The 24305-nt window shown below is 40.6% G+C and overlaps 1 protein-coding gene across 1 annotated transcript in view; it reads left to right on the plus strand.

The window, feature by feature from the left end:
* Positions 1–22865, plus strand: part of atg7 (ATG7 autophagy related 7 homolog) — a 58092-nt gene extending 35227 nt beyond the window's left edge. Inside the window, 1 exon segment of the mRNA XM_079578886.1 lies at positions 22458–22865. Coding sequence (XP_079435012.1) covers positions 22458–22490 — 33 coding nt within the window. The 3' untranslated portion in view covers positions 22491–22865.
* The last annotated feature ends 1440 nt before the right edge of the window (positions 22866–24305 follow it).

The raw sequence follows: 24305 nt of genomic DNA on the forward strand, positions 1-24305 counted from the left end.
TGATTCCCGTTTATTACATAAAAACTACTAAAAGTGCTTCCTGGGTTTGTTTCCATAAAAAAGAGGGGAAAGAGTCAAAAGTGAATTTTTCAGCCTTGATTCTAGTAAATTACATAGAAATACCACATGTTATACAAGGGTATTTCCATAGAAATGACTTCAAATACTAGCTTGCGTTGTAAAGTGGTTGTTACCCTATTGTCACAATACAAGTGTAATGTCATGGAAACTACAAAGACATTACACAGCCGCTTAAAAGATTACCACTTTGTAGCTAGAATTATGGGAAATACTCTAATTAAATTACTACATATAAAAATACATATGAACATATGTACATATAAATGAGTAGTCCCTTTGGATACCACGGTTACGACTAACACTATAAACATTAATTATACAGAAATGACCTAGAAATTATACACAAGTTCAATATTACCTCAGAGTATAAAAGAAATTACATGGTAATTACCCATGAATACCTTGCTTCTTGTAGTTATGTAATTTAGTAGTAATTTCATAGAAATGTTGTATACACACAACTTGCTATGATGTAATTTCATGGAAATAAGATAGAGATAGTATTTTATTATCATCAGTATTATTTGGAAATGTCATAGAAGTTATATTTGTAATTACATGTTATTTCCAAGTTATTACCTTTTGGTTACCACGCCATTACCCTAGTATTACCTCATTGTTACCGTAATGCAAAGTCATACCATTTAGGGGTCGAGCATAATTCATACACAAAGCAATTAAAAGTGCTTCATGGTTGCATACAATTACAAGAAAGCAGATAAAATCAATAAAACATCAACCTAAACATGTATTTATTACAGTAAAAGGCAAGAGTGTAGATAAGATACTATAATACAGGTAAAAAGAACTGTTTTCAGCTGGGATTTGAACATTGTCAGAGTGGAGGCCTGTCTCACATCCTCATGAAGACTGTTCCAGTTTATTGCTGCATGAAACTGAAACGCAGCCTCACCGTGTTTATTATTGACTCTGGGAACCACCAGGAGGCCCCTCCCTGAAGTTCTCAGGGCCCGAGATGGTTCATACGGCTGTAACATGTCAGAGATGGACTTCAGCGCTAAACCATGAAAAGACTTGTACACAAGCAGAGCTGTTTTAAATTCTATTCTCTGAGTGACAGGAAGCCAGTGCAGAGACCGGAGCACTGGACTAATATGGTCGTATTTCCTGGTTCTTGTCAGGACTGGAGCAGCAGCGTTCTGGACGTACTGCAGCTGTTCTAACAGTGAGCAGGCCGTTACAGTAGTCTAAGTTTCTCTAAGTTTAGACCCCATTCCTCTGATCAATGTTTTTCATTTGCTATGTCATTGCTATGTCCACTCTTTCTTCAAGTCACACCGCGTAACATTTCACCCAATAAAGAGAATAAAATAAAACCATGTATTATCTTACAGATACTTCTGTTGTTGAAAAATTGTTAGCGGTTCACGTCTCCTCAGACCTGACTGTGACTTCACTGGGAGCGGGGATGTCTCCAGCGCGTCTCCATTTAGCTGTTGACTTAAGGCAGCCAAATAAGAGATTTAAATAGGTTTGGTCCTCATCCAAATCCTTCTTTTATTGCCCACTGCATAAATAACATAGCCGATTATTGGGAGCATGTTGGGTATTGCTGGCTATAGTATTATCCAAAATGTTACACAATGTGCCTTAAAACATACATTTGAGATCATGTTCGTGACCGCTCGAGGGGAAGTTGAAGTCTGTACAGGATGCTTACTCGTCTGCTGCCCGACCACTATCCTGACTGTTTTAGTAGATTTCTATACAATTACACTATCAGGGAAATCTGGGTTATGCAAGGAACAAAAACAATCTAAGAAACTATGTGTCCTTTGTTCAATAGGAAAAAGTTTGTGTATTTAATGTAGAGCATAGGTGTCAAACTCTTTGGCCCGCAATGTAATTATATTTGGCCCGCGAGGCTATACCAAATGACTACTCGAGCTGGCCCACCGGTATTATACTTTTTTTTTTCAGATTTTGCATATCTGGACAATTAAGTTATATATTGTATAGTAATAAGTGTTGCTTGTTCCATATTCAATGTTAAAGCAAATCTTGTTTGGGTCCATATTAAAAGGTTCATTTGTTCAATGGTGGCCCACGACTTTGTTCAAGTTTTACATTTTGGCCCACTGTGTATTTGAGTTTGACACCCCTGATGTAGAGCTTAGGGCTGTGCAATTAATCGAAATTCGATTACAATTTTGATTATTGCGCTAAACGATTACAAAATTAGCATAATCGAAAAATCTTTTTTTTTTTTATTATTTCATTTTTCTTTTTTTTTTGCAAAGCAGACTTATTTCATGGCGCTGGGATTATTTTCCCTTCGCATTTCACGTGCCATGGCTCATGCTTTTGCCTGAAAACAAACAGCGCTGTGTGATGATCAGGTGGCGCTGCTCAGTTTGCTTGCGCAGGTGTGAGGGCTGGCCAGCAGGGGGCAGGTGTGAAACAGAGACCTCTCCTTAATCGAGGCATTCTTGAAATCATTTATATGACTTTTATGACTGTTCAGAAAACAGAAAATATTCAGCATAGTTTTTTTTTATTAATGAATATATAAATAAAATAAAGACTTTTTTTAAAGGCAACAAATAATCGTTTGAATAATCGTGATTTCAATTATGACTAAAATAATCGCGTATTTTTTCAATGATCGAGCAGCCCTAGTAGAGCTAGCAACATATTCCTGATAGTATCGTAGTAAATGGGATAGATACACTATAAATATTGGCATAAATATGCGTTGTGTTGGACACTATTATCTTCTAGGTATTCACCAGTAGTGGCTCAGCTGTTTGCAAGCATTTCAGTTTTTTCGCTCCACATTTTATTTTTAGCTTACGTCATGTATATACGATCCCATTTCAAAGCGTGTCTGCAGTGTAGCCGTGTGAGTGTAAAGCGGAGCTGTCAATGGCACTCCCTTATCTTCCTTTTCAGTAAGCACTTGTGTGTCGGGACGTCCCAGATGAGAGGATGTGTGACCCCTTATAGAGCACAAAGGATCTTTCTGAGCACCCACTCCCTTCCCACCTCTGTGCCATAAGAGCTGCCAGTAAGTTACATGCAGCTGCTCCATGTGTTCAGACACTGGAGGAGGGTTGTGTCATTGTCACACTCCATCCCCCGGCCAGCTCTGTCCTGTGATCTATTTGAATATGCTTATTTAAAAACAACATTTACAAAGAAAGCCTGCCACAAGAGGGTGAGTAAGTCTGTGAGGAAGTAAATATCAAGATAATTACAAAAATACATGTTGATCGTTGCTTCTAAATACAGTAGCAGTTAATGCATGTCTGAACAAGTGAACTGCACTCATCCTGCCCACCTCTGAAAAGTCAATACAAATCATTTTTCCAAAGCTTTGCCGTCACATGATGATGATGATGATGATGATGATGACGATGACTCAGCTCCGGAGGATTTGGGATCCGGTTATGCAACATCAATGTAGAAAGTAAACCGTGGGCAGTTATCGTCAACTCAAGTGAAATCACTATAACATTGCTTCAGTCCATAGTTAATGACATGGGAACTTGCACAACAGCTCCAAACACTACAACCTCTGTGGGATCCTTTTGACGTAAATGCTATTGTTGTTGTTTTAAATGGATTGTTTTGTCAAAGGAGGTCATTGTGACTTCAAGATGTAGTTGCTGGCTGTTGCATTCATCCTAAATCTGTGTTGTGACAGAAAACATCTGTAAAAAAAAAAAAATCAATGCCATATGGACGGCTTTGTTGTATACTTCTAAAATGAATGTTCATCGTCACTATCCAGCACGGCTCACAGATTCAGGGTTACCGGAATATAATGTCTTAACCCCCACCTGAACTGAGCACGTTTCTTCCAGTTACTCCGCCATCACCCAGATATTAAAGCTTCTTGAAAAAAAAGGGTCAAAATAGCGACAGAAAGAAGATGATAAAGTAACAGACAAAAAAGCGGCAAAAGAGAAGCCAAAATGGGCCAGAAAAAGCAACAATAACACTCAAAAAAAGCAAGAAAAACATGACTAAAGAGTGATGACAAAGAAACAAAAAAGGAATGGAAAATAACGCGATGAAAAAGCAACAAAAACATGATGAAAACACAACAAACAAAACAAAAAAGTTACATCAGTTTTGCAGGTTCAAATAAGCCGATACACTGGCCTCAAGAAGCTTTTCGATTTGTGAGTTTTAAGGCGGGGGTTAAGAGGTTAAAACAAAACAAATCTTTGTATACTTGGAGCACCTTTTGATGAAATCCAGCGCTTATTTACTGTAGTTAAAATCAGTTCTAGCCACCACTTCATGTACGGTTTGTGTTTCCGTGACAAAAGCAAAATCCCCCTTCACTTTCCATTCAGTCACATTTGCAGTATAACCACTTATGGATGAATTATGTCTGCTCTTACATGTCTGTTTTTCCCGATAACAGTGTGAGCTCAAATTACATCTAAACATGACAGATCTTGGTTTGCTTTTTTTTCCCCCTTGGCCCCACTCCAGCAAACAGAGGCTATGGTGTAGCACGGCCTCCACACCTGTTTGGCAGCAGATGTGTGTTTTGCCGTTCGATAAGAGCCAGAGTGCGACGGCTTGCCACTAATCATCACCTTGAGTCATAGTTGTGCCCCGAAGGAACACAGAGAGAGACCAGCCACCCACGCCCGGCCAGGCCAACTTCAGAGCGCCTCAATGTAAAACTGTGGGCTTGAGCTGTGCCGGCCCATCATAAACACGTCGCCAAGAGCACTCTAAAAGAAGTTAAAGTTTCTTAATTAAGTTGTGTCAGATTCAAAAACCTAATCCCATTTCTCCAAATAACTATTTCTTGTAAATCCTGAAAGTGAAGCTTATTTTACATTCTGATAATAATTGTACTGCTGAAAGTTTTTTTTCTTTTTTGAAGTGTGTACAGTCTTCTCTCCTGCTGCGAGCGTCAGTGGGCCCCATGTATGTCAGAGCTTTTCCAAACACAGCTACAGTTGCTACATGCTACAATTATTACCAGATGGAGCGGGGAAACATATTAGGCTTGCCTTTTCATTACAGCCCCACCCGCCCTACTATGAGGCCGAGAAGGATACAACAGACCAGCAAAAAGAACATTTAATCTCTTTAAATTGACAACAAATAACGGTTTGTCCTTCACTGGTCTTTAATTTCCGCTTCCATTAGCTCCATGTATTAAGGTGGTATTGGGTCTCAGTCATTAAAGCTTGTATAAGGTAGGTTGAGTCAAATGTAGGCTACTGTAATGCAGAGCTATCCTAGTTTGCAAGGGTTCATTTCTGAATATTTTTTGATCATTTCTCTGTATGTATGCTCTTGTTTTACTGTAGATGATGAAAGCACTCTTTCCGACGGCTAGCATTAGCCTCCGGAAATGTTCTCTTTGCTGCCTGAAGAATTCCCTGGCTTTATTTAATGGCAACAAAATGTCCTCCATCGTTGTGGTTGTAGCAGCTGGATCACTCACCTTTTTTGTAGCTGAAATGCAACTAGAGCCAATCCAGGTAGCGCTTGCTGTCAAAAAGCAGAAATTGTGCCCAATACTTTATTTTCATACAATGTAACTTGTACCTTGATGGAGATTTGTGCTCTATCCCAAACTTGAATAATTTCATTTTGAATTAGTCCTGCAAGGTTGAAGAAACGGGCCACCGTTTTTTATCCAAATTGAGATTCTTGCCTTAGACGAGCTGATGTGTACTAGGGATGTCACGGTAACCGGTGTAGCGGTAAACCCCGGTAAAAATTTTGACGGTGAAAATTACCGTCTTGTTTTGTGTTTTTATTATTATCTCGGTGAATAACCGTACCCGCGGTGTAGGCACGGTGAGCCTCACCAGCCACCGTCTCATCTGCTGCAGTTTCCGCGGCTATTGTCAAATATAAAGCTACAGGCATCACAAAACTTAGATCAGTTTGGTGCTCAGTCTCCTGCATAGTTGCGCGCTGTGTCGGCGTAGCTTTGTTGTGCAGATGCATTAGCCGCTCCCGCTAGCTACGAAGTAAAAGCAGTAAAAGTTCACTTGTAATATAAAGCCGTATAACTTTCACCTCAGCGTCAGCGCAATGTCTCATGCGGTTCATCGCCCTCAGTAGTGCGTCTTATGGAGCGGGGTTAGTTTAATATAATAGATCCATGGGTTAGCGAGTAGACGAGCCTACAGTCAGCCGGCGGATGCAGGCGGCTGCTCAGGTGAAGTGAGGGAGCGAGAGGGCGAGCGTGGGGCAGCGGGGCTCACTCAGCCTGGAGCTGGAGGCTCCTACGGCATAATTGTATGTTATAGCAAGTAAGTTAGCGTTTTAGCTGGAATGCTGATGTGGGACTTTGGGTTGAAGGAGAATGTAACGAGTCGCCTCATAGTGCGGCTGCAGCGCCACCGCCAGTACATAAACATGTCCGGATACCTCCGCACGATGGCACAATGCGTTACGGGGCTCCCGGTGGCAGATTGCAATAGATTCACTCTCGCCGCAGTTTTATGAATTTAATAATGATGGTATTTTCCCAAATCTGCAAAGCGAAAGCTCACTGGAAGGACAACAACAATGTTCCTGATATAGACGGTTTATCTTCGTTTCTGACGCTATAAATAGTACATGTACACCGCGATAAAACCGAAAACCGTGATAATTTTGGTCACAATAACCGTGAGGTAAAATTTTCATACCGTGACAGCCCTAATGTGTACCTGCCGAGTCTTTGTGCATGCGCTCAGTCACAAAGATGAAGTTGGAAGCGACCAAGCTCTTCCATGTTTTCCCTATTTAAATACAGTTATGTGAGTAGTTACACGATCCAAGTAGTTCCACAAAATCAAACATGTTGATTTGCTAAGCAGTTAAAAAGGGGAACTATATTGTAATGCGTAATAACACTTAGGAGCACTTTGACATCCACGCAGTAATATCTTCACTGTACTGCAGCGCTCCTCCGCTGTTATTGCGCCATACAATATAGTTCCCCTTAAAATCGACTTGTTTAATTTTGTGTGACTATACTTGGATCGTGTGACTCTTCACGTAACCATATTTAAATAGGGAAAACGTGGAAGTGCTTGGTAACTTCTAACTTCAAAGACCAGACAGGTACGCATCAACTCGGCTAAGCTCAGGTAAGAACACAAACGGTGGCCTGTTCCTTTAATCGACTTGCACTGTTTAAATGCTTGTAATAAGTAAATTAAGTTTCTGTTGGGAAATATACAAATTACTAAATATTCTGTCATCAGGGCCCTAATGTATAGCCTGTCACTCCACTCCCATCCCCTGTGTGTATAGGCCTTCCTGGACTATATATGTCAGCTATGTGTCCGACGTCTTTTTCACAGCTAATTTTAAAGGGCTGCCGCTCTCTTGAATGCCACCTATGCACAGACACATTCCACCTCCGTCTTCTATACTATGCTATACATAGCAGGTGGAAATCTCCCTAGCTCTTCAGCAGCTAAATCCAGTAGCTTTGTGTCAACCACTGGCTTGACTTATAACCTTGTTTGCTAAACCCCCCAAATCCCCTGCTCCTAATTTGTAAATGTCTGCCCATTCATAAACTTGTATGTGCATGTCACTTGCTATAATTGCTCGCAAATGTATAGTTGCCACATGTTTGGGATCACTCTGCTAAACTTGAATGGCCTTATAGATTTATTGATGTCAGTAGGGTTAGTTTATGCAAATGTTACTTTCAAAAGGCGGCTAGGGATGCTGCTGCATTTACATTAGTCTCAAAGAGTTGGCATAGCAACAACGTATTTCCTTTTATTCATGCTTTAAGTCAAATACCAATCAAATGTAAAAAAAAATCCCCTGAATCTATAGCAGACTCATAGTTCATTCACTTTTGTTCTAATCTTCTTTCCAACCTTTGTATTGTTTTGTTTTTTAATATATATGTTCAGATGCTATTAAAATGACATGTCTAGACTACTCATAAAACAGCAATATTAATAATCCAGACGTGGGAAACCAGTGTAGGTGCAGGTGGGGGGTCACCAGCTGTCCCGTGTCTTGAGCCTAAACTGGGCTGGGACAGAGTTACCAATCATCAATCACACAGCTGTGGTTATTTTCATATAAGTCATAAATAGTGTCCATAAAGGAGACTTTTGCCTCACTACAGGTTGAAATCTTGGCGTGGTTCCAGTAGATGGCGCCGCTCAGTCCGGGGAGGCGCTGCTTCGGGCTTGGCAGCTGCTGGTCCAAACCCAGATGAGATATATTCAGATGAGGATGCTCCACAGCCAATTTTAACTGTTATTTTTGTATCTATGCCGGGGAGCACTTTTAGCATCTATGGTCTCTTCCGGAAGAGGATCTGACAGGTTCCCAAAGGGGACAAACTCAAGTGTGTCTTAAAATGTTCCCACAATTCATTTCGACCACCATTAAATCAGTGTGCCAGTGAGTCTTTTATGTTTGACCCGTAGCTAAGGGATGTGTCTGTACTCACTGCTGTAGAAGTACATAACGTCTGTGTGACCTCAGGAAGTGATGGAAACTTTATCACGGACATTTCCTGTTCTCCCTGCTCCACCCACACTCTGTAACTGCACTCGAAAGACCAGGATCTGCAGATATTTAACCAAACACTGAATCACTACAGCCATGTCTTGTATAGAATATCCTCTTCTCTACAAAAACTGTTTAAAGTTCAATATTTTCAGTTCAGTCATCGGACTCGAGGACAATTGGTTCCTCTCTGTTTTCTAATTTGAAACATTCACTTAAGGGTGCAACTTTTTATGTAAAAAAAAAATGCTTGACCTTTCAGTGACCCGGTGGATGCTTGGGTGGTTAGCATAGCACTTTTATTTTATTTTACTTTTATTTAATCCCCAACAAACGGGATTGCCTTTTTTTTAGTCTGGGAGGGAGCGTGATCTCAGGGATTTCCCGGTGTGGGTGATTGACAGATGGCATCAACCAATTAGAGAAACGCTGGATATGACGCAGGAACAAGCTGCAGGAAGCCTTTTCAAAAACTTCCTTTTTCACAAGGAACACTTCCAATGCTGTTTCTTGATCCGGTTTTAGGATTATATTTAAAATTATTTTAAACAGACAAAGCAGCAGAAGAAAACAATGTATCAGTCATTGCGCCGCCATCTTTCATGTTCTGGTGACAGCTTCCATCTCTTGGTGCGATGAATTCCGAAAGTGGTAAAATGGTGAAATGATTGGCTCCGAGCAGCTGCCCAGACAGTTCTTCTTTTGAACAGAAAGGAGGAGTGTTTGGCAGGCCAGGCAACCACCGGGATGGAAAGCGAAGGCGCCAAGATAACCACCCATACAGCCACTGGGTCACTGAAAGGTCAATTATGCACCAATATCAACTCTTTTTTTTGCATAAGTGCATAGTGCACCTTTAATATAAAAATGTATTTGACTTTTATTTTGTTTTGAATAGCATGGGTGAAAGAGAGATTACCTGACATTTGAAAGCAACAACGTGAAAGGACTTTGTAGCAAATATTCCTTAATGTAAAATAGGTTGAAACCACTAGCCATAAAATACTGTATCTCTAATGTTAAAGCAATACTACGTGTCATTTCACGTAAAAATGGTAAATGTAACAGAGTACAAACAGTTCAACTTCTTTCTTTAGGGGAGTTTTGATCGGTCAGACGTGACTCGTAACCTTGCTGGGAGCGGGATATCGCCAACTCCTCTCCATGGAGATGTTGCTCCTTTGTTTTGAACACAGGCAGCCAAACGGGAGGTTTGAATATAGAAATCAGAAATGCCTTTCGCTATCTGAGCCTGTTCCTTGAAACTTCTTTCAGCCCACAGGCCAGACCTGTTTGAATTGAGAGTTCTATCCGTATACAGGTGAACGGTGAACCCAGTCCTTATATTAAAGTATTAAAGTATGACAAAGTATATGTCATGTCCCTTACATAGCAGTATTTATTTATTTATTTATAATACACAACATTAGCATACCACATTTGCTACCCGATCCCATTAGATCTTGGAAGCTAAGCAGGGTGTGCCCTGGTCGGTATTTGAATGGGAGATCACTGGGGAACACCAGGAACCCTGGGTGAATGTAGTGTATGTGTGTGGAGGAGGGGGGGCTGGTGGTGGTTGTTGGGGCAGCCTCGCTTCTGTCATTCAACCCCAGGTAGTAAATGGCGTATGGTGTAAAATGTGTAAAATTGTAAAGTGGCTGGAAAAGCACTAATGTATTATTAGTATATTATATGATGATGTTTAGTGGCCATTGGATGTGTTACCAACCCCTCGTCATAAACATTAAATTTATTATTATTTATTATACGGCTCTTCACAACGTAACTAGAACGCTCCGTTGATTTGAATGGGATTTCCCAATTTGCCGCGGAAGTCATTAAATAAACCTTTCAGCCTTCATAAAAGTGTATGAAGTTTATGTTGTGTGTGTTCAGTTGGCAAATGGCCATATAATAAGCGGGATAATGTATAGAACGCTGGTCATTATCAAGTTCTTGCACCCTGAGCTGCAGAACAAAATGAAGTCACTTTTGCCTTATCGCCATGGAACTGTCGTCAGTTACAAAACTTTTCCATGGCAACAAAGCAAAAATGACTTCTTTTGTTCTGCAGCTCAGGGTGCAAGAACAAGAAGTTCTTGCATCTTGTGAAGTATGAATGAGCCTTAACTGTGTGGTTAATCAAAAATAATACACAGCAGTTTGCATTATAATTCTCACTGACCGTGGTTTCGTGCTGCGTTCATGTGGTCCTCTGTAACGGGGGAAAACGTTTTCTCCAGTTGGGAAATGCACATGAACGCTCGCTCAACTGGGGAAAACAACCGGGGGACTCGGGTCAAGATGAGCTTCTCGACTTTCGCACCTGACTGAGGAAATCAGCTGATTTGTTCTTTCATCGTCTGGTGCAAGCTTTTTAGTTAAACACTGCTACTTTTTTGAGTTTAGCGTGAGCTGTTGTCCTGTCATCCTCGGAGTAACAAAATCGCAAGTGAAATGCCCGACATCAATGCCAGCAAAAAGTAAAGTTATTTACAACACATTTAAATGATTTGCTGAGCTAAGTGCTAATCAGTGATAAAATACATTATTGATGTATTATTTGATGACGTCAAAATCCCAATTACTCACATGAAAAGCACATGAAGACAAACCAACTGGGGGCAGTGATGTCACACCTCGGGAAAACAAGCTCCCCAGTCCACATGAACGCTGCATAAGCACTTTTGGTATCCCTGGCAATTTTATTAGCGTCCAAATGGGCCATATTAGCATAAAATGATTGTGTTTGCCTCTTTGTCACGTGTTCAGTTGAACCAGGTATGATTAATCCATTGAAAAATGTCGGCCATCTTTAATTATGGTCTAAAACTCTTATCCTCCTGATGTGCCTTATCTCCCTATCCTTCTGCTCTGGAGGCAGCGATAGCATCAGGCTGCAGCACTGATAATTACAGACACACTCAAACGCAGCACAAAACAAACAGGAACACAGCGGGTCACTGAAACGCCCCGCCAACTTCACTGACTACACATGTAGTTGGGGCTTCATTTCCTCTGACCTGATTTTATACAGAAACAAGCATTTGTAATGAGCTACTTAAAAATACATTTAGGGGAATCAGCAGCTGGGAGCCATGTTTTGTCCTCATCTTTCTTTTTATTTATTTATTGTATATTTTTTAATTGAATTTTACAGTAAAAATCAAAGCCCACTTTCATCTTACTTTCTCTAGCGAAATTTGCTCATATAAAGGAAGGTGCAAAATATGAATGAAAGACTTTTCACCATGTTACAATGTTGAAAACTTACCTAGAGTTGTGTTTCGAGATTGAGATTGCTTTAAAAATCAGGAAGTTAAACTGGATATTTTGTTTGAGCTGTTTTAGACCAATATTGCATTTCATAACGAAAGTTTAAGATAGTGACCCTTGTTTCATATTACTTAACTATACTATTTTCTGTAAAAGATTTACACTAATAAAACTCAATAATCATCAAGTAGTATTTTCTAGCTTTCTTCCTATATGTCTCCTTTATTCAGTGTTTAAACAGTGAAGTGTTCTTGTTTGGCTCCTGAAGCCCTGTGTGTTCAGGCATGTCGCTTCATTAAGTTCACTATAGCTTGAACCTTAACTTCTCGCTCTTTGTTGGCATTTATGTGTGTGTGTGTGTGTGTGTGTGTGTGTGTGTGTGTGGACATGCTGGAGCCCAGGGGCCCTGCTGCTGCTCCCTGATTGGTCCTTGGCTGGTCACGTGACTCTTGGCTCAGTTTCACAGTTCTAATTAAACTTGGGGCAGGTCTGAACTAGCAGCGCACGCAGCCTCTGAAGTGGAGCTGTTATTGCCATTGGGTTTTAGCTGTACGCTCGCAAACGCTTCATTAGATACAGTTTATAATGGGAAAGACTTAACACGCGAGTTTTTACACTTGGCAGCGATGATAGGAGTCAGAGTATGCTTGGTTTTACAGTATTAAAGGAATTTAATTATAGGTGGCAAAGTCCAACTTTGTTCGATACAAAATGGTCATGAACAGATGAGCATTTTGATGTGTTTGTCTGGCAGAAACCGTCCTCATCGTGCCTTTACCTGCACAAACCCATGTGTGCTCTGAATCAGCCATCTCTTAACAGTACGATGATTACACATCTTTCATGAAATATTGAAGGTTTTCATACCTCGTCCAAGGCATTCAACAATTTCTTGCTTTTCATCAGCAGAGAGATCCTTTTTCTTTCCCTTATTGCTTAAAAATGCTCTGCTTAATAATGTGGAACATACTTTTTCAGTAGTTTTTCCCTTGACTTACTTACCTGACAACTAATCATCCCATCATCCCCGTCTGAGATTGATGTCAGAGATTCAAAGAGTCCTGAGACACAATGCCATCCATGAGTTTCATTGAAAAACTTTGGCAACTTTGTTTGCCTTCATGGCACTGAAATACAATTTGCATAATAATTTGAAACGCAGTGTCGATGGAACAATTATTTTAGAATAGGTATCGATAAAAGTATCGGTATTGAAAGCCACGTATCATTAAAGTACCGGTACCCTGCCCTACTCAAGTAAGACATTTTTCATTTCCCTTTTTTCATTCATTTCATTAATATAGACTTTCTTCACAATTTTCAACAATATTTCAAATAAACTTTTTGGATGAGAGATGAACCAACTTGAACACCTGTTCAAACCCTGTTACCTTTTGAGAAATTTTGCCACATTAAGGCAAAACAATGTAAGAAAGTAAACAAATGAGCTTGGCAAAGAACTATGAACTATGACCATTTTTCAAAGTGAGGACATTTTGGGCCGTCCTCACTTTGTAAAAAGACTGTTTGAAAGTGTTTTGGGTCCAGATGTGGTTTTAGGGTTAGAATTGGCCATAGGTAGGGTTAGGGGCTGGATAATACATCATGTCCATGAGTGTCCTCACTGAGATAGAGCCAAAAGGATGTGTATGTGTGCTGCTGTGTGTGGATGTGTGTAAAGGCACTCACTGGTGGCACAGGCGATGGAGGTCAGGCCTGGGTTGCCACAATTTTGTTGTTGACCGCACCCATTTTTCCATCCGTCATTTATGTCCGTTCATTCATTTGGTTTTCTTCGTTTTTATCATATTCATTCTACTGCACTGTTATTAGCTCTGTGTTTAGTACGCAATAAATGCACCGAAACATAACTTTAGATATCAGCGTATTTGTAACCATAGCCTCCTCGCATGTCACAAAAAAACGCACCAGGATTACTTTGTGTGTATAACTTGGTGACGTCCCTGCACAGTGAATACTTCATGGTTATGGAGTACATCAGATGATTGTACTCGGCATGGAGCAGGAAACGGGAAGTGTGTCAGAGGAAAGCTGAGTGGGCTGGAGGGAAGTGAAGGTCATAATGGGGCCGTCAGTCAAATGAACTGTACTTGTAAGTCTTGTGCAATACTTAATGAATATAAAACGTAAACAGGTGAGGGTGGATCCTTGTTGAGTCACTGGTGAAGGAGAGAAAAAAAGAAGGCTGATGGTTCTGCTGCTGCGGTGTCTTTGAGATAATTGTGTGGTCGGCAGATACATCTTATTTTACGCCTTAGTATCCAACTAATCAGGTGGTACTCAGATTCCTCTGCATTTTAGGCTATTTGTTTTTTTGTATAGATCTAGAAAACTGCATTACAGGCCGCTGGAATGGCATCTGGTGCTCTATTTAAAACAAAATAGTTCAACAATAAAGTGAAGCTTAATATAGTGATATATACACATTTACTTCACTTTGACCACTTCTAAACAAACATACCTAATGAAAAAAACAACTTTAAATGATATCAAGGGTCATATCTAGTGCGCTGTGAGAGTCTCTGGGAGAATAACAAGAGCCATCTGTCACTCCGCGGGGCTCCATCAGCTGGGAGGCCGCCATCTTGTTTTCTTAGCTGCATTTTCTTAAACCATGGTCGTAAAGGACGGAGAAAGGGAAAGGCGTGATGAGTGTGAAACTAAACCCTGACTAATATGAGAACGAGTTTTGGTCCGGAAGAAGGAAAAGGTGTGGACATCCATGGTTTCTGAGCTAAAGCGCAGAAGGAAGGAAGGAAGAGAACAGCGTCAGTGGTAGTTCAGAGCAGCTGAACTGCGGGGCTCTATCAGGAGGAGCTGCATGTGTGTGAGAACCCTAAGACTCTGGGCCGTATGAAAACATGACCTCAGCTGGGACATACCCTATCAACAAACTCCCACCAGAGACGGAATCACTTCGATCTATACTTAGAGTAGATAATAAGAAAAACTTGGATAAGAGACCATTATGTGAGTGGTGAAGATCAGCTTTTTTTTTTATTATGACTATTGTACACAGCCCAAATAAAGCCTTCCGGATTAGTATAAAACGTTCATCCGTCTGTCTTGTCCATAAAGCTGAAGGGCAGGTAAGGTCTCTCACATTTTCCTGTTTCCGAGTCATCTGAAGTGCAGCCTGTTCAGAGTGTCCCCCCTGAGAGCCCTGGCCCCAGAACAAAGAGTCCAATCCCGAGAACATGGAGGATCTGCAGAGCAGCGAATGGTTATTAAATGTGCAGGAGGGCAAGTCAATTAGAAATATCTGCTATGTGAGAGGCCAGGCGTACATCAGATCTGGTCGACACTTATGGCTGAGAATATTTGGTCCTGCCACGATTGTTTTTTTCTTTCTCAAACTAAGGTCTCCACTCATGCGTTCCCACATGGGGGTCGTGGTTTTAGGGGTGAACGTGGGATATATTTCCATGACTTTTGTTCATTGAAGTTGTGATGCAAAAATAAACCCATTTGAAGCAAAGGCTAGAATTACTTAGGAAAAGTCCTCAACAAATGACTCACATGTTGTGATTCTTGTCATTGTTTAGTTGGTAGTTCGTATTTCAGTTTTCTCTCCACTGATGATACTCCACTGTGAATGGAATTTTGATTCCTATGTATTTGTAATAACAATTCTAATTTATCTCAGGTTACCACATTAGTTATTATAGCCACTCTAGGAGTCGATGTGCTTGGGTTAATGGTCTCAATTTCAGCAAAAATTTATTTATTTACCCCCATTATAACAGGTAAAGGGATTCGTGACCCCCTGCCCAGGACACACATTGAGAAATAGGAACATTAGCCTACATAATTCTTAAAAACCAAAGAAAAAAAACAAATGGCTGCAATAAAATTCATCAAACTACGAACAAATAATGGCACTCTGGTAAAATAGCAAACACATGCTACAACAAAATATTATGTACAATGAATACTTTACACTTTAAAATGGGCTAAAGACTATAATATGTTCTAAGTTGGTTTAGAACAGAATATGAAATACCCAAATCAGATTCTGCAACACAACGTTGCAGTTTGTGGCTTTTTCTTGGAGGCGCTGTGTTGACATGTTTCTCACACAGACATTATATCAGGTTTAGGGCTCTTCTTCAGTCAGTTGCCTCATTCTCTGTATTTGAGCCACACTGACGCATACGGAACAGCTTTTCAAAATGAGAAAGTCTTTTACTGCCAATGCTGCTCTTATAGTGGATACTTATATGTGGTCCCTGGAGACATGCCTTTATTAAACAGAGCATATTAAAATCTATGGAGCTTACTTGTGGTAGTGGTACACTTTTATTGCTGGCTTGAAAAGGACAAGTCTATCTTGTTTCAGTGGATTGTTAGAAGGTTCCTCTGGGCTAGACATTTATATAAATCACTGCAGGAGAAGTGATAAAGTCAGTTGTAGTTTTCCAGTTAATTTCTGCAAAACAACAATGCAAAGTTACCTACGTTTCCACACATTTTGTCGAGGACGGCAATGTCCTTGTAGGTTTGTAAATGTAAAACTGGTTAGCTGTGAGCAAGTTTTGAAGTAATGGCCATTTGAGCTTGAAATTATAAGACAAAATTGATGTTGCAGCTTTCCGTGTCCTTCCATCCATTCAGTGTAATATGTGCCCTTGAAATAGTTTTGGAAAAGTTGACTTTCTTTTTCTGGGGCATGGAACAACTTGCATCAGCCTTGACCCGTGACCTGCTGACCGGTGTGTCTGTAGTGAAACTGTATTCGACTGTTTCCCGCCTCAGAGCAGAGGAATGTGCGAGAGGAATCAGAGGTATGTGGCTGGAATGCAGCCGACCTCAGCAGCAGCGGCTCTGAAACCAGGCCACTCCGGGACATTTTCACTGCCTGACCAACTCTGGATCATTTTCACTGTCAAAGCAACTGTACATCCTCATGACAGTCTCATCTTCTTATGACTCACAAAGTTCTTAATGAGTATTTTTCTGTAGCCCGCTGAGATTCACCAAATGAAAAGTGCTTTACAAATAAAATGTACTATTATTATTATTGTTGGGCTGTGAAAGTAAAGGAATTTTGATAGTGTTTCAACTATTACATGGAAAATGTAATAGTTGTTAATAAAATGAAGACATTTTGTTAAACTATAGGCCATTTGACAGGGATTAAAGATTTGATCAATCAGTTTCATACATCATGGTTCATCAATGAAACACTCCAAGTATTTGTTTTGTTTGTAAAAAGTGTTCAACTTTCTAACTTCCAGGATCCTGAAAAGTAGATTATGAAAGCTACATCTAATAAGATAATGAATGATAAATAACAGTAGTGTTTGTGGAGCAGCACTATCATTAATAATAGTAAAAGTGGCAGTATCCCACGCTGCAGCTCCCAGACTCTTGTACATTGATATGGACAGGTGTGGAGAGTCTATTTCCCTTGTCCAGCCTCTCACCTCTCTCCCAAAGCGCACCATGACTTCCTCCTCTCTGATATTTCCTCCTGCGAAAGCCTTCCGTCTCCTCGGAGCAGCTGTAGACCGCGGCCCTCTCTGTGTGGTCTCTAATTGCAGATGAGACGGAGCCAGACTCCGAGATGAAAGCCCGACTTTGAGCTTAGCGCTTTGGTGTCACTCCTGATGATATGTAAAGCAGATGTGTGTTTAATGGTCGGGGTAGAGGTTGGTAGTTGAATTGCATTAGAGGTTGGGGCCACACACACAATAACAGGGTGTGGTCCTTTAAGAAGAGTCGGACCTGTTGAGCTGTCAGGGTCATGCGGGTGCATGAAAGGGTTACTGCTTTTCTCAATTGATCAGACACTGAATCACTGTACAGAATCAGAAACTGAAAGTTATTTCTCCAGAACAGGATTGGTCAAAACCTTGTACTCTACTCTTGACAAAGCACTAGGGGTGGAACCTCTAGGTACCTCACGATACAATATGCGATACATGGCTCACGATAACCATAACCATACAATACGCTGACACTGCGATAATTGATATGTTGCACAAAAGTAACCTACGAGACATCACAGTGTTTTAAGAAACATGCGATTTTTAACATTTTTATTATTATTATTCATCATTTAGAATTGTTTCATGCGCTTTCTATGTCCCGTTTTCTTAAATAAGTGAATAAATTATCCCTGATTTACTGGAAATGGGTCTATTGATCTGTCAGTGACATCACTTAAAGAAGAAACCACAATCCTATTTCAAAAGGAATAAATCAACCATAAATTCATCTTATTTATAATTATAAAAGTAATATACTGTATTTGTGTGACAGTGTTTGGTCCAAGTGCTGCCCTCTACTGTCCTGACTGAATTTTTGACTGTTATTGGCACTGCAGCCTCATTAATCGACGTCATCAAAAGTATCCATATCGGAATAAAAAGGTATTGGTATCGTATTGTCCCGCAAAATATCGCGATCTATTGTATAATTGATATATTGTCGCACTGTGAACATTTTCACTCTTTGGAACACGTTCACAGCACACATGAAGCATCAAACACATCTTTATTTGCAGTTGCAGTTTCATAAGAAAACATTTTGGTGTTCATTCTTTTGCTGCGCAGTGTGCTACATCTTACTGTGTACAGGTTTTTGACAACAAAGTTCACGTTTGTCCAACAAAGTGACCTTTTGAGTGCTTTATGGCCCCAGTGAAGAAAATGGTTTCCAGTGGTTGAGTTTGCATGCCAAGTGTCAAGAGCAGTGGCCTGTCAAGTATGAAGGCATTGTAGTAGCAAGTATATGCATTTAGTAAAAAGTACATTTGTGGATTTGTAGTTTACCCTGGATGAGGCTACGATAGGTATGTTTGATGCTCCAAGGCTGGACACGAAACTAAAAAAATGTCAATCCAGTATTCTTGGTCAGAGAGTTGTATTTCACCGCTGCTGTCGTAAAGTGTTAGTGCTTTGTGTTGTTTGTTGTTGCTTGTTGCTAGCTCACCATAGCTGCAGTCATTTGCTCACAGCTGTTCATGTGCCCCAGTCTTTCAAATGTGAGTGTTAATGTTTTTTCTGTACCAAAAAGTCGATTAGCATGAAACCATCTTTTTTGCAAATATAATCGCAATACTCAATCCAGTATTAAGTTGCTGCGCATGTGGTCATCGTCTCTTTTGCCTCGAGCCCCGATGTTATATTGTTTTCGTTTTTGTGTCTTAATCTTTATTCTGGCCTGATGTCCCTGTCCTCAGACTCTATCAGATCGGTTTGGGGGCGTTGGATTAGAGCTGCTCTATCTGCCCCGGTCCAACTGATTACAGACACATTCAACAGCGATTACATGCGGCTTAGCACCGTCTTTATTAAACGGCCAGAGGAGGGTTTTTTAATGGCCCAAACTGACTCGAGGTTCACCGTGATAAGACACAAACCAAATATTCTGCCAAATCATGGGGGCAGCGGACACTGTTTCTACAGGTTTAGCTATAAAGGCCTCACTGCCTTTGCTCTGCCCAATCTCGTCAGATCTCAGAAGCTGAGCAGGGAAGGGCCTGGTTGTCAAACTTTATTGTGACTATTTGTTTGTCTAACAACTTTCCACATTGACACAAAGGTGATAAAGATAATGGACGCTTGACACTGGGCCTTCATTCATATACTCCTTGGTCAGACTCTGGTGGTGGCGCGGAACCTCTGCCCAGGGGCAATCTGATTGAGAGGTGGCTGCCATCATGGGCCTAAAGCCAGACACACCCCGGGCAGTAAGGCTGGAGGCAGGAGACAAGGCAGATGCAGGTTCAAACAAGCACCTTCAGCCAATCTACCAAACTATTGCTCATTTTAGTCTCTGTACAGGCCTGTCACAATAACAACATACGTTCATAAACAAGAAACACAATTTCAGACAATTTACTTGATCAAATTGTTCAAGTATTACAAAATTATGATTATGATATTAAAGGCGACTGAATACTAACTGAATAAAATGTAATTTATTGAACAATAAGTCAAAATAGTAATTAGTGTGACAGGTCTACTGTACTAAAATGCAACATAAAATCAATTTGCACTCAACTACTCCATTCAGACACCAAGAAATCCATCAGATTTGAAAGGTAGAATTTAGCATCGCAAAAACATGGTCTGAAATCTCATTAGTTTGGGCAGATCTTGTTTTAGTCTTTGCTCAAATGGATTTAATTTTAAACTGAACATTGATTGTTAAACAAATTACAAAATAATTCTATTTGCAAAACTTTGTGAGGGACAAATTGATTATTCCTCCATCTATCCATTGAATTGCCTTGTGTATGAAATGCGCGGTATAAATAAAGTTGCCTTTATCCGTTCAGTCTTTGATCCACGTGTGCAGTGCCTTTATTAAATGTAATACAACAGACTTTCAAACTTCCCCAATCTGTTCTTTATTCCTGGCAGTTCTTTCCACAAATCAACGTATTTGTTGCTGTAACTCAGCTGAACAGTTGGGAAACATCTCAGGCATTCAGAGTGGGTTTGACAGAGCGTAGTGAAGTCGTCGACTTGGATTTTTTTTTTTTTTTTTTTGTTACATAAGCCACACCTCCTTTGCCCCCTTCACGTTGCCCCTTTGCCTTTTCATTCTGCACAAAGGCTTCCTGAAAACCACACTGGAGGGCATTGGCGGGGCGGGCAGCGGGCCAGAGAGGGGCTCCCGTGTCGCTCCGTTCAAAGCGCCTGTTGCCCGCGGTCTTTTTGATGCTCGCTCCCCGGTGGCACTGGAGCAGAAACTCACAATGTCCAGCTTTTTATATGAATTTGTCCCTCATTCACACGGAGCCACCACCACACAGTCAGATTAACACAGGGCGGAGGGTTGCACTTGAAGGCCAATACTCAAGGCGTCATGTAACCTTGTTTTGATTCAAATCTCCGTCTAATGAAACATACAAGCGGTCCACCACACGTCCAAACCAAGAAAGACAACCAGGATGTTGTTCTTTTCTACCTTCAGTTTCCTGTTCATGCTCAAAACATCAGACTCTTCTCATCTGCAAAGGCCTAATTCTTAAGCCTTTTAATCTTGGGACAGCAGTGATTTGTGGTGCAGTTCAATAATTGGGCTATTTTTGTTTGTTTTTGTGCTGTACTGAAAAGCAATATCCTGTTATGATTATAAAAACATGGATTGCAATTATGCCCAGAACAGTAGCAACCTGATTTCAGATACAGTGTTTCACGCACCCGTTTAATGAGTCTCTTTTCATCTTGGTGCACCCTTCAGTTGTTGTTTCCTATCCCTCTGCACAGACTTGTACTGAGCCTCCACAGCTCTCTTTACAAAACACCTTTTACAGCTCTGCGAAACATGAGGCGCATTTATCTTATCTTCAGAAACTGTCTCTTTACCCAAAGTACATCTTAACATTTTCTTTTTCTCACAGCATTATGTTCAGCAGTTCTGTTTCTTCATTTTCATTGCATTTTTCTTCAGAATAACATTAGTAGAGACGTATCCGCATTTCAAAACATGTTTTACTGTTTATGAGGTGTTATCCAGAAAAATAGACATTAGATTATTTCTTATGTTGGTCCAATTACTTTATAAAGGTAAGCCTACAGTATTTCTGTTTCTGACAAAAGTTAAAGCAGTACTTGTTTACCTTAATACATTTATTCTGTAGTCCCTCTGGGGGTAATACAAGTGTTAATGGGATGATTGGGGGGGTCTTTCATCTCCCCCCGGTGTCTCTGGCCAGAAAATAACACTTGCAGCTGTCCCTGCTCTGACCCGGAGGCCCCAATACACACTAATGGAATCACGAAGAAGAAGCTAACAGGCTAACGGGCAAAGCTAACTGCAGGCTAGCGCCACTTAAACGGTATTTACAGCCAAGTATGAGTGAAAAAAATGATCTCAGTTGTGTAATTGGATGTACAATATCCCTCTCTCCCTTTGTCTTTTCTGTCAGCGTAGTATTTACTCTCAATTAATGACTAAAAACCGCAACATGCTACGACACCTGCAGTGGCGCTTATGGCCTCTAGGGGCATGAGTTACTTAATACTGCTTTAAGGTTAAATCACTGGTTTTGCCCCAAATATAGGGTACTTTAACACTGTGATTCCCAGTTTCAGATAATGATTTATGCAGCCAAAATCGAAATTCTACAACCCAATTCCGAATGCTGCTTTCACACATTCCCCCCCGGCCCTTAAAGCCTGTGTTTTGACCCCGGTCTGCTCGAAGGTATGCAGTGTCCATGTGTCACTGGCCTGTGTGAAGGAGAGAGAGGTTGCGGGCTCCAGTCGCTGTCGGAGGACTGTGAAGTGCGTCTTTGACTGAACTATGTGTGGAATTTGCTGCTGAGAAGGAGACGAACGCTGTTTACTCGCACACTGCTGTCAAAGGGGCTCACCTGCCTCCCAGCAATGGGCTGTCAGACTCATGCTACTTCCTGGTATAGCAGCTAGCAATGTTGGGGGTGCGTGTTTAAAAGAGTTCCCACTGTCCCAAGAGGCAAGAGATATTATATTATGTGATTAAAGTCACAACTGTGCACTCACTGTGGGTTTAATTAATTAATTTCTGCTTTGGGCATCTGGACTCAGGCTACAGGCCCGGGAAACCGTGGTGATGCAATCTGTCTCATTAGTGATGGAGAATGTGCTGTTTTGCAGATTTGGGACATGAGCGACGACGAAAGCATTTAAGGACAAACGGAACGGTCATCAGAGGACTTTTCTACTTTAGTCTCTCTTCACGCAAAAGGATTTGGACGACCTCAATCAGTGGCACAAAGCGGAACGACAGTGAAAGCCCTTCGAAATCAGCCAAAGAGTTGGACCAAGATAATAAGTATTTGTGTGTTTTTATTGGACATCCTCATGTTTACAGTTACATAACACATCAACACAAAAAAAATATTGTATTGCATTTTGGTCTTTGTCCTTTTTCTTACTGATTTGCAAATGTGTCTTCTAAAATACTGATTGAATTGAAAGTGTTTTTTTGCTGTCACAAGTTCACACACTCGTCACATTAACTGTTAAGCCACTCCACTTTGTCTAACATACTGTATGCTATGAGATTGAAATAAAGAATATAGACTATACATCACAATGCTAATGTCGTGCAGATCTGTCCATTCTAACATCTCAAAACATCAGGAAAGTATTGAACGGTTTAAAAGTTGTGTGCTTGGATTGATTTCTACATGTGGACTGTCTGAGCAGCAACAACACTCTCATTCTATGGTATGCAATGTATGTTTTAAATGCAAATTAAAGTCTCTGTTACGATATGAAGCATTGTTTATACCTGCCTGTGTTACTGAGAAACCCACTATCTTCGCAATAATAGACCAGAGATTTCATTGTGGTTTAAAAGCACTTTATTGTTCATCGAGGCTACTTTACGTACAAAAGGTGGCCTGCCAAAACCTTTTTATCAGGAGACACAGCCACTAACCAATACAAGTGTTAACAGTTCAGAGTATTCTACCACAGAGTACAGGCTACTTCCACTTTCAAGCGCGAGTCAATTTCCTTGAATATTCCAAAATTGACACAACGTTAAGTTAAAAAAAAAAAAATCTCAGAATTGATCATTTCAGCCTCATACACAACATTTGTGTACAACATGTTTGTGTTACATTACTCAGATGAAGTGTTCATTGAATCAGGGTCCTGACACGTCGATAAATCCTCTGTTACATCAGAAACCTGTAAAGACACCGCTCAGTGTTAAACATGTTAAACACAGATGAATGAGCTTCATGAAGTAGCGATTGTCAGGCCTCACCAGAGGCTACTGTGGCTTCATACATTTACTGTGTTCCTGCACTTGAACCTTACTCTAACAACACAAATCTATAAACAAAAAAGATCAACTTTTTCACAAGAGAAATGCAATGATTACAATACAGGACAGGAAAACAACAATTAAATAGCTACATATCATTAACAAATTAATTGTTCCTCAAAAAATACCTAAGATTTTTTTCTCTGTACATTCGTTACGCACAGCGTAATGATGGTCTTATAGTTAGCCATTATAAAAAGTTTTAATTAAGTGATTCTCCTACTGAGGGTAGGGAGTGTGAAGCAGAGAGTGGACTACCTGCAGCCGGTAGTGAAATGATCAATGAAAACAGAAACACAAAACCCTCTGGACACCAACACTTTCCCCTGTGTTATCTGAACAACACAAACTACAGTCAAAACCAAATCCACCAAAAAGAGCCATCCTCTATAGCATCTGACCGTCTGAAGAAGCTCAGCTCCTACAGCTCAGTCCAAACACAGTGAACGAACAGACCTCAAGTCTCTAAACTTTATGAACTCTAGTGACTCAGGTTTAGATGAAGATGGAATGTGTGGACACGACCGACACCAAACTCACTGAACACACAAATGTATCAACGACAATGTGAAGAACCTTTCCCCTGCAGTAAAGCCCGTGGTACTGGTGCCACAGAGGAAGCTTGTCCAATGCTTTTTTCTACTGATTCCTGGTGTTTGCTGATG

The sequence above is a fragment of the Gobius niger genome (genome assembly GCF_951799975.1).
Source record: "Gobius niger genome assembly, chromosome: 20".
Classification (NCBI taxonomy): domain Eukaryota; kingdom Metazoa; phylum Chordata; class Actinopteri; order Gobiiformes; family Gobiidae; genus Gobius; species Gobius niger.